The 11,480-nt window shown below is 48.3% G+C and overlaps 1 protein-coding gene across 1 annotated transcript; it reads left to right on the plus strand.

Annotated features, from left to right (window-relative positions):
- Window positions 1–3,034: 3,034 nt before the first annotated feature.
- Window positions 3,035–6,126, plus strand: OLIG2 (oligodendrocyte transcription factor 2). The gene is made up of 2 exons (XM_054016458.1): window positions 3,035–3,090; window positions 4,045–6,126. The coding sequence occupies exon 2, from the start codon at window positions 4,082–4,084 to the stop codon at window positions 4,958–4,960; it is 879 nt and encodes a 292-aa protein (XP_053872433.1). The 5' UTR covers window positions 3,035–3,090; window positions 4,045–4,081; the 3' UTR covers window positions 4,961–6,126.
- The last annotated feature ends 5,354 nt before the right edge of the window (window positions 6,127–11,480 follow it).

Below are 11,480 nucleotides of genomic sequence, written 5' to 3' on the forward strand. Positions count from 1 at the left end.
GATTGCCATTTCCTTGTCAAACGTGAATCTCTCCTTGCCACCTTTTCCAAACACACACACAAACCCTCTCGCCCACACACTGCGAGCCCCACAAGCGCATTCACAGCCCAGGGAATGGCACGGGGGCACAATCAAAGAATCCCACGCGCGCGTTCGGAGTCACACAGATCCCTCCCAACGCACTCGGAGTGACTTTCATCCTGCCTCAATCAAACGGGCCAATCGCTTGTCTCCGGTTCATAGCAGCCAACTTGAGGCTGCAGTTTGACCTGCTTCTCCGGCGCGAATAGCAAACAGAGCAAAGCCCCCTCCCCCCGAACTGCAGCGTGGACTCACGTTGCTTTGTACAGAGAAACTCCACTAAAAAGTTTGGGCTGCATCTGGAGAACGAAAACTTATTGCACGTCATTTCAAAATGAGTGTTAAGTAAATGCTTTAGAGAGCGAAAGGGAAGAAGTGGAGTTAAAAGAGAAGGACTGAAAGGGAGAAGAGAAAGGGAAAGAAGGAAACAGGACTTTTTTTCGAACCCTAAATTACATATTTCACCAGGGCAGTAACCAGCTCATCGGGGCAAAGTTTGGGAGAAGTTCTGACTTTTATCGGGGAGCCACTAGGTGGCAGGTGTTGATATTAAACCCGGATTAGTGGAAAATGTAATTAGTTTGGGTTACCCAGGCTTATCTACTAGAGCCGGCAGCCTAAAATCCGCCTAGGACGTGTCCCGTTATATCGACAAATTCATTAATGAATATATTCAGTATTCAAGCAGCTTTCAGAGACTGAAAGGGACAAGGAAGAGAATGATTCTTTCATTTCTTCCCTGGAAGACACAGACTTCAAATTGGCTTCATCTCCTTCTGTATCACTGGGGATCGGATCCAGCCGTTATGTGACTCTAGACTGAGAAATACTTGGAAAACCTCTGGTCTGCAGTGCCCGTCCCCAGTGTCGCTCATTCTGTCTCTGGCTACCCGCTTGCCAGGGTCTGCCCGACGGTGAAATGCTACTTGGCTGAATTGATTTGACTAGATGTTGCCCTGTTTGATGGGACTATAACAATACGCGTAATCAAGTGGTCCGTCAAAGGGCAGGGCAGGGTTGTTGTTGCTGATTAATTGAATTACTTTCTCATCCTGAAATGCAACGTTTGCATATTTGTCCAGCCTTCCCTATCGCGGTTGCCCTGCGGAGCTCAGCGCGATCCCCCCTCTCTCCTCCTGCCCCGCCTGGCCAGTGCCCCCTCTCCTTCCCCCATGTCCTCACTGGCAGAGACACGGGCACACAGACACGTTCGCGCGCCGCACTGGCTGGTGTCGACACCCAACAATCATGTCCCTAAACCTACGCACACAGCCCAGGCCAGTTCAGACACGCACCCATCCCTGACGCTCGGCACTCGTGCCCGCCACGCCAGGTAATGCCATCACACCCATACCCCCAGCAGCAAACTCCCAGACGCCTGCCCACTCCCTCTGCTACAAACCCGGGCACGGTCACGCTCCTGGGACGCACGTAGCAGATACAGACCCAGCGAGCCGGACAGACACAAGCGGCGAGGCAGGGGCTCCCTGCGACAGATTTTGCTAATTGAACTGTTATGGATCATCCTCATAACCGTTAAGAAACACATTTCCACGCTTCACTTCTTAACGTTTTAAAGACACATTTAACGGATGACTGAGGCTTGCCGAGCCAGCTGGGAAACACCCGGGTATAAAAATAATACAACAAAGGCAGCAAGGCTGTGGGGAAAGAGGGGACAAGGATATATACAAACGAGAGGAAAAGCTAAACCCAGGAATTAAACTCATGCAAAGGAAGGGCCAGCCTCTAGATGTGAAGAAACACCAGACATTACTTGATAGGCGCTGAGAGAGGCATTGGATGCAAAATCCAGCATTATTTCCAAAGGTTAATTTTTTTTCTAAAGTTGTGGCAGATGCACAGAAAATATTAAAGTTTCTAGTTAGGAAGCAGAGCTCCCTCACTTCCCAAACTGTGCCATTACTTAAAATAAGAGATCGGTTTTGAGGAGGCGCTATCTTGAAACAATATTGTGGGCATGTTATTTTAAGAGAGAGCTAACAAAAATACCCTGTAAATAAGGACAGGTGCATTTTTAGGGCAACACAAAAGCCTTATCGTGGCAAAGGGTTGCTCTTGTGAGCGGGGTTTGGAAGAAGGACATATTTTAAAACAGAAATATCGGACTCCGTTGAGCTATTGACGTGACTCCTGCTAACTTCGCTGTCCGATCGCATCTGTTCCTTTGTAAACCCTTTGACACAAAAACTTTTCTTTTTCTTTACTGAAGTAAGCGGAGAAAAGACTAAATCACCTTTACTTCGTCAGCCATCCCCCCGAGGAGTGCAGGGCGGGGGTCGTTAAGAATGGTTTTGGATTTCTATGAATTCCCCCCTGCACTATATGTCTTTCATTGCCCTGAAATATGTGTGTCCGGGGTGCAGTGGGAGATTGCCCAGACCAGAGATAAGTGGTTAAGTAAGTGTGGGAAGGGTTGCATTGTGCCTGGTGAGTGTTTACATTGGGGGGGGGGGTGGTAGGAGAGAAATACCGATGTGTTTGTGAAACCTATTAAAACTCTCAAGCGGCAGAGCCCGGTGGAGTGCTTTAGGAGTTTAGGGCCATTCCTTTCAAAATGTTATTGTTATGCTGGGACTAAGGTTTGTTTGGTCTATTTTTTCCCCCAACAGCTGTTCCTAACGCTGGCATTGTTACATTTTATTATAGATTTGACAAAGGTCTCTCTCTTTCTCCCTCCTGTCTCTCTGGGTCTCTCCTCCTAGCAAACGCCATTGGCTGGCGCTGCAAAGGAGCGTGTCTTAGTCAGTTTCATTGAGCGGAATTAGCCGGAATGACATCAGTTTCCCAGCCCCCTGGCAGCACTTTGCTTATTGGTGCAGCGGCCCCTCCAGGACAATAACATTGTTCTTACCCGGCGCTGCTTGCCGATGTGCCTATAAAAACACCATCGAGTCGCCAAAAGGTGCTTATTATTATTGTGAACTGTGACAACCACCAGCGGCGCTGGAGCGGGTCCGTACTGCCAAAGGGATCACTCTGCAAACAGTAAGTTCCCAAACAAATTCACTCCCTGGCTCCTGTGGGGCTGCGGTAGCTAACTTTATAAGGGAGGCGTCCGACAGCCTCAACAGTAGCCCTCACCCACTATCCCCAAATAAATAAATGGGGATAGACAGCCCCCTCCTCAAAAGGAAACTGTGCGCCCTGCCGGTTCTGTCTCCGATTCTCACCGCTTTGGGCTCCTCGCGGGCGCCGAGGTGACAGATGCGGGGGAAGGCGCGGGGGGGGGGTAAGTGTCTCAACAAATATTGATCTGGTTAGGAAGGTCTCGCCGGGAAAATGATTCATTTTCCATCAGTCGTCCCCGAATTTCCCCGTCCCTCCCCGCATCACGACTCCAGTCACTTAACCGGGATTCCGCCTCCTTTTGTAGCGGTTTGTCCCGTTCTGGGGCGCAATTTGTGACCCTTCGGAAACCAGTCGTGTAAGATTCATATATTAAAAGATCTCGCTGTTTGGCGGGGTGAGGAGCAGGGTGGAGATCCAGGGTTTTGCTGGCGGATGGTGGGGAGTAACTGGAAGGTATCCCGGTGACAATTCTCCAGTGAGCATCCTGGCGCGGGAGGTGGGGCAAGGGGGGCTAGGGGAGGAGGTGAAGCAAGGTTGGGAAGTATTCTGGGAGACAGGGTGTAACGACGCGTTTGCTTCTGGCGCGGGAGTTGGAAAGTGGCCCGGGAGACTATATCGGATTTGGGAGTTCGTTGCTGCTGAACTTGGGAGGGAGGGAGAGGGGAATGGAGGGTCTCGGATCCTGCTGGGAAGGTCGCACATGAAGGATCTCGTAGATACTGCCGGGAATTGGAGGAAGAGGCTGAGCAGTGGCCTGGGGTGCCTAGGAGCTGGGAGCTGCCTGGAGCATTAGCTAGGTGAAGTTGAGGCTGCCGCGCAGTTTCTTGTCCCGTTGATTTGGGGTCGCTCTCTGGTTTCTCCTCCTCGCAGGCAGCCTGGTGCGCGGCGCTCTCCCCTCGCCGGGGACATGGACTCCGACGCTAGCCTGGTATCCAGCAGACCTTCCTCTCCGGAGCCAGATGACCTCTTCCTCTCTACCAGGAATAAAGGCAGCAGCGGGGGCTTCTCGGGGGGCACAGTGTCCAGCTCCACCCAGAGCGACTCCCCTCCAGAGTTGAGCGCTGAGCTGCGTAGCGCCATGAGCGCGGCCGGGGTGGTGGTGGTGGACAAGCTGGGCTTCAAGTCTTCCTCGTCCTCCTCGTCGTCCTCCTCTTCTTCCTCCTCCAAGAAGGACAAGAAGCAGATGACGGAGCCCGAGCTGCAGCAGCTGCGGCTGAAGATCAACAGCCGGGAGCGCAAGCGGATGCACGACCTGAACATCGCCATGGACGGCCTGCGGGAAGTGATGCCCTACGCGCACGGGCCCTCGGTGCGCAAGCTCTCCAAGATCGCCACGCTGCTGCTGGCGCGCAACTACATCCTCATGCTCACCAACTCGCTGGAGGAGATGAAGCGCCTGGTCAGCGAGATCTACGGCGGCCATCACGCCGGCTTCCACCCCTCCGCCTGCCCGGGGGGCATGGCCGCCCACTCCGCCCCGCTCCCGGGTCATCCCGGGCATCCCGCCTCCCACCCCGTGCACCACCCCATCCTGCCCCCCGCTGCCGTCTCCAGCGCATCCTTGCCCGGATCCGGCCTTTCCGCAGTCAGCTCCATCCGACCCCCGCATGGGCTCCTCAAGTCGCCTTCGGCTGCCGCCGCCTCAGCCCCGCTGGGCAGCAGCTTCCAGCACTGGGGAGGAATGCCCTGCCCGTGCAGTATGTGCCAGGTGCCCGCACCGCCTCACCACCACGTCTCCAGCATGAGCACAGCCAGCCTGCCCAGATTAACCACCGACACCAAATGAACCCCCGGGAGACCCGCCTCCAGGGGGGCCGGGGAGGGAGACAGAATCTGCCGAAACAAGGTGGGGAGTGGGGAGAGAGACTCCAGTTTCTAGCCCCGAGGAAACGCGGGCACATTTTTGAGACACAGACTCTGTGGGGGCCTCCGTCAAAAGCACAGGCACATCTAAGGACTTACAAGGACATACCGGTCTCATCCAAGTTTTTTAAACACACCCTCCCCACCCTCACCCCTCACTACAGGTTTGTCCCAAGGCCACCCGGGGCACCTTCAGGCATGTTCCATACTGAGATAGACTGAGGACACTCAATCACTGAAACCCATCAGTGAAAAAGATGAACAAAAACCAATTCCTCTTCCTGCAAACGACTCCACGCAGAACTGATCCTCTCTCCTCCATCATTTCCAGCAGGGAAAGGAGAAAGGAGGCCAGCGTTACGTACAGTACTTGATGTTTTGTCCAATCTCAATAGCAATTGTGTAAACCCTCAGAGCATTTTTTAAATAAATATATGTGCATCTTTTTAAACTTTGATAGGAGTTGAAAATAGCTATAGACTCTTCTCCTCAAGTGAAGTAACCAAAATTGCATAGGGTTTTTTGTTTGTTTTTCTCTATTATTTTTACATATTCCCTTTCAACATTTTTCTGGTTCATATCATAAGACATGTAAAGTGATTATTCTGAGCACCGGGCTGGTCACTTCCTACCAACATAATTTGCAAGAATGAAGGCTTTTGATGTAAATGTAGCCTGCAAAGTTTTCTGGGGTTTGGATTTGTAAATATACTGTCCAATGATGATGTAAGTCCGTTATGCTTGAGCTTTCTGTTTGTGCACTTGTACTGGAAACCTTATGATTGGTAAAGGATTTTTTGTTTTGTTTTAGTGTATAACACGATTTTCTTTTCTGCCATCATTAACAAAAAGTTACAAAACTCGTTAATGTGCTTTCTATGTAGGAACTCCACACTGCCTGTGTTGCAATACTGAGAACTTGGGCTTGTTTCTGAAATAACAATTTTTCCTATTACTGCCCCTTGCAGAGATTTTATCATCTGTTTATTTTTGTAAAAAAAAAAGTTGCTAAATAATATTTATTACTTGTTTGGTTGCAAAAACAAAATGAGTGATCCATGGTTGAGATTTTAAATAAAAAACATTTTAAGTAAATTGCTTTTTTCCATCCATTTATATTTTGGGAAGTCTAGTGGCTGAAGCCCGGAGTAAGAAGAACAAGACACATTTACTTTCAAAAATATTAATAAGGCATCATGGTTAAATAGACCAAAAACAGATCGAAAAGGATTTAGAACATTTTAAAGATAATACTTCCAGCCTTTTTTCCTAACGGTCTTACAAGGCTGCGATTGAAACTGTTTTCCCATCAGTTCTCTAAGTGGCAAGATTAATGATCAATTAACCTAGTTTATGAGGTCCAAACTTTTAAGATTTTCTTAAACAAAACTCAGCATCCAGCAAAAATAAGGAATTGCTTATGAGAAGGAAATATTAAACACAGGTTGGTGTTGCGTGTTTAAATAGTTCAAAATATGAGACTTTAGACAAAAATTAAAATGAAATAATTTCTGATTAATTGTGTATCTATGTATTTGCCTATTTAAACAATCCTGTACTGAGATATTCAGACACAACAATATATTAGAGCAAAATTTTAGTTCTCCTGCGCTTTAAACCTCCAGCTCTAAAAAAAGCAAATTATGTAATTTAAAGAGCAGGTATGTGGAGATGGTTTGCACTGAAAAAGACGCCTTATTTCTTCACTTTTAAAAAAAATGAACTCCCCTTCTTAGCAAAAAAAAAAAAGAGGCAAATACACTTTTCAAATAAGCAATTTTGCTTTGGTTGTTAATACACTTAACATCTGACACCACCTCCTGGGCTCGATTCTACTCCCGCTGAAAGAAATGGCAGCAATCCCATCTGCTTCCATAGGAGCGGGATCGGGCCCTCATTTTCCCCTTTAACTCTTCCTTCGTGTTTATTACTACAGTACTTCGCTTAACTTTCTAGATATTACTGCACTTCCCCCACAGTAACACGCTTTTCTATTGAATAGTACAGAGAGATTCTTTAGCAATAGTATTTTTGCACACGCCCCATCTCAGTTTCTTCCTTCGACTTGTGCAAATACTTCAGTGGATCCTGAGCTTTTCATTTAGGCAAAACTTCAAGAAACTTTAACCCTAAAGTGCACAGCATCTGGCCGGCAAGTCCTGTCTCTTTTCCGGAGCCATTTAAAAAAATACATAAAAACTCCTGGTGTCGACTCTAAGATACCCCAGCAGGCGTTTTTGTGCCCACAAAACCTGCCAGGGAATGGAAGTGAATTCGGTTCTTTGGAACATTTTTATTCAGGACCTGACTATTTTGAAGCAATACTCAAAGCAGATTTCGGCGTGTGCGTGGGGATCTCAGTTTCAGCCAGCGTGAGAATCCTGCAGCTTTCGAGGTATTAGACCCAGGGGAAGGCTCCTTCCACGCCGGGCATTTCAATCGGTTGGGGGCCCTGCGGCTGAGTCCCACTACAGATCAGCGCTTTTTGAAATCCCACGGGCAGGGCTAATTTTTCTTACATCCTATAGGGAGATCGCAGCACTTCTACCGATCAGTAACAGCCGTTAATATTATCCCCCCTTTAATACACGTTAAACATTTTGGGCACCTAGTAGCTTAAGTCATCCTTACTTAGGCCCGGATCCTAAAAACATTGAAGTACGTGCTTAAATTAAGCTGAAGCACGAGCCAAGGGTTTAAGATGATAAATGATAGGCTACACTAGAAAGCGAATCAGCCTTGCGAAGTCGGCAGAGGAACTCCACATTAGCTCTTTCGGTGTGGGGAAATGGGGCTGGGTGTCTCTCTGAGGAAGAACCCAGAGCCCGAGAAACGTACTGAATTACTCGCCAGGAGGTCTTTTCGGGCTACTTTGATACGCAACTCGATCCCCTCACTCAGGATAGCTAAAAAAAAAAAAAATACTGGAATTTTCCGAATTTGCTTTTCCAGATAAACCCCTTTCTCAGTCAAGGAGGAATGGGACTAAAAACAAATCTGCGGGGCAGAGACGAGAGACGTAAACGCATCTGATGAACTAAAATTCTCCTACTCCAATAAGTCCAGGCAGCCTTACAGATTTCATGGCTGTTACTGGAGACGGAGAAAGAGAGAGAGTTTTAAACTTCTCTATTAATGTTATAACCGTTTCAAGGAAAACCTTGCAACACAAACGCCATGTGAAGGATCGCACTCACTGGACAATGTGAGCAACTCGCTGCCCTTTCCTGCGCGCAGATATCGCTTTTAACCCCCACGCTAGGAACTGGTTCCATTGCGTTAAGCTAGTTTCTACCCCTACAATTATAAAGCGAGGGGCCAGATCCTGCTCCCCATTGGAGACCATGGCTATATTCCCACTGCGTCCAGCGGCTGGCAGAGCGTTTTATTTGGTAGTGGAAAAACTGGTATAGCAAAAGAAGACGATTAAGGTCCAACCGGGGCTCCGGGAACATGAGAGGCAGACAGACAATATTAGCAATTGCTACTGGCGATCTCTCTTTCCTGAGCTAATTATTACTCTAACCAGGATTACTCGGAACAGCAGATACAATCTCAAACACAAACTGGCCCGGTGAAGCCAATCTCTCGTCACATAGTATTTCCCAAGTCCCCCTAAGAGTCTCTGGAGGCAAGCAGTTCGCAAGATGCCCCGAGATGCACACCCCCCCCCCCCCAGCGCGCGCGCACACACACACACACAATTGGGTTGCTTCCTATACGAGTGCAACCAGAGGCTCTTTCGTATGTTAATGTGGCGCTCTGCTTAAAGAAGGTGATAAGCGCATCCGTTGGGATTTCCTGTGTACAAGACTAAAGGTGCCCATTAGATACGGGGAAGAATAAATAGTGAGTGTTAGCGACACATGCGCCTTGTACCCCGCCTCACTCACCCACCTGGGTTAGAATGCGGGCACCTTCTCCCATCCCACTACTGTACCGGAGAAAGGAGTTTTCTCTGTTCTCTTCTCAGGACAGGGTTTAGGAAGGATTTCCCTTAAATAGCCCACGCCCTTAGGCATTTATTTTTAAATGCTGCACGTATATGTTTTCATTGTTTGAAAAGGGGGAAATCTAATCGAACAGCCCCCCCCCCAAAAGCTAGTTGTTGTTTTCTTTAAAAACAAGTTTAGTTTTTCGACTTTTCGCCCCATCACCGTCTTCAGAGTTAAAACGAGTAACCCTGTGAGCTATTTAAGCACGAAACTTCTCAGAGCAGCAGCAGAAAGGAACTGATCCTTAAGGGGCTAGTCGCGCCAGCAGAAAAGGGTTCGGAAGAAAACATCAGCTATAAAGCCATTTGGTGTGACATCTCCACCGTGGAGTGATGATAGAACCAAAGGTTCTCTTTGCCCTGCGCACAACGCGGTGTAACACACCTGAACAGAGACAGGTGAGTGCGTCTCCAGCTTAGGGGCTCAATCACATAGCCCAAAGCTACTTCCATTCGTCACACTTTATATAGTCCATGAAGCTGCAGACTGCTGTATACGGAATACAGGATCCAATGAGTGAAATCCTGGCCCCACTGACTTCCGTGGGGCCAGGATTTAACCCAGTGATTCATTTGCTGGCACTCAGTATGGAAAATATGGATTTAGTTTCTAGAACAAATATCGTTCAGTCCTTTGGTAGAAAGAATAAGCCCCTGGGTTTTCCCACTACAGCATTTCTAGGCGGTTATCAAGGTGTTAACTGCCCTTACCAGGCAAGATTTCCCCTCTCCCTCTCCCCCATTTATCAGAGGGTAGCTGATGTGAAGCCTGGTGAATTTCTATTTTCTGAGCTCTCTTGGCCGCCAACTGCACCGATGATGCTGGCCCTCAAGAATTAGCCCATGCAATATATTTGAGTTTACACTTCGCAGAGTTTGGGGAGTCGTTTGATCATTGCTTTAGACCTGCGAGTTTAGCAAAGTATTGCAAACGCCAAACACTCAAAGTAAGCCTTGCCAAGGGAGGCCCTTTTTCTCGTTCCCTTTCCTGGCAGTGGCTCTTTTCTTTGGGGAAAGGAATCAGATCACCCTTCTGTCCCAGGGGCACCGCTCTCAGGAACGGCCTGATCCCGCAGCTATCTTGCAAGCTACACTCCCATCCAGTGGAGGGAGGGATCGGGCCCCAAGCTGCTGCCTTCATTTCAGCAAACAGCCAGTTCCCAGCCGTCATATTAAAGGAGGTAGACCGTATTCCTAGGTGGTCGTCCAAAGCAGTCTAGCTCGGTACCGGGTTATAAGAGAAGATACGATATTGGAAGAACCTCCAAGCAAAAAGTAGGAGCCCGACATGTCAGCGATCCCTTTAAAGCCGGTCTGAGTTGTGACTGCTCAGCACCTCTTTAAAAAAACCAGCCCCCTACCACCTGTTTGGACTCCGGTACAGGACAGCCACCTCAGTAGCTCTTTTGAACGCCTCCAGATAAGACTCTTGTTAATGCCAGTATTAACCCGCCATGTGTTCCCCATCTATGCTGTTACCCCCACCCCGATGCGTTTTCAGTTGACACTACTTAGCTGCTTTCCCTCCATCTGCGGGGAGGCGCGGTCAGCAGAGCAGCTTTCCCAATTAGCACTGCTCTGGTGAGCTAGTGGTGCTGCAGGAAGCGCAGGAGCAGGTGAGCATTAGAGGGAGCACCATTAGGAACTGTTCTTTGTCTCTATTAAAGGCAACAATTAGCACCCTGACAGATGCAGAGATTCAGCAGAGACCAGAAGCTACTAAATCTACACGGCTGTCTCGCTGATCGCTCGCTTCTACCCAGAGGGCCTTTCCATCAGACTAACAGGTGGAGCAAAGGAGGAGACAGTTGCGGGGCAAACGGAAATGTTGCATACCGTGTTCCTTCCTGCTTGGGGGACGCAGTCCCGATACCACACTAGGAAGAGTGATGTAGAATAATGCAGTGTAAAGGTCCTCAACTTAGAATTCCCGTTCTGGCTCCCTTCCTTGTCTCTCTCTCAATGAAGTAGGCCACGCTTATCAGGAAGTGACCAGGCTACTTGCTTTAATTGGCTTGCCTTGTGGTAACAGTTTAATTTTTTATGAGCTGGGTTCCAGTCACGCTCCTTGATGTTCATGCAATGGGATTTGTTCATAGCACTGATACTTTTCTTCAGAAGGAAAAAACTGGCCTACAGCACAGTTACTGGTTGGATGTAGCTCCCAAAGCAACGAGGTACTCTCACCGAGGTGGATCGGGCTCTCATAGAGGCAAAGGTGTAGTATGATTTCATATATCCCGGCCTATAAAATGTTCCAAAGCAGAATGCCATCATCCAACCTGAAACAATATTTTCCTCAATAAGCATCCCCCATGTTATTAGAGATACTTGTCAATGTACATCCAAATCTCAGGATATTTTCATAAAAAATACAATGAACAAGTCATTTAGAATAGGCTTTACAGCTAGCTCATCAGGTTGCACCCCGTAAATAGGTAGTAGATAG

This window comes from Malaclemys terrapin, chromosome 1, assembly GCF_027887155.1.
Source record: "Malaclemys terrapin pileata isolate rMalTer1 chromosome 1, rMalTer1.hap1, whole genome shotgun sequence".
Taxonomy (NCBI): Eukaryota; Metazoa; Chordata; order Testudines; family Emydidae; genus Malaclemys; species Malaclemys terrapin.

What these genes read in the sequence shown, in the direction of transcription:
- OLIG2 (XM_054016458.1), top strand. Translation starts at nt 4,082, where the DNA reads ATGGACTCCGACGCTAGCCTGGTATCCAGCAGACCTTCCTCTCCGGAG.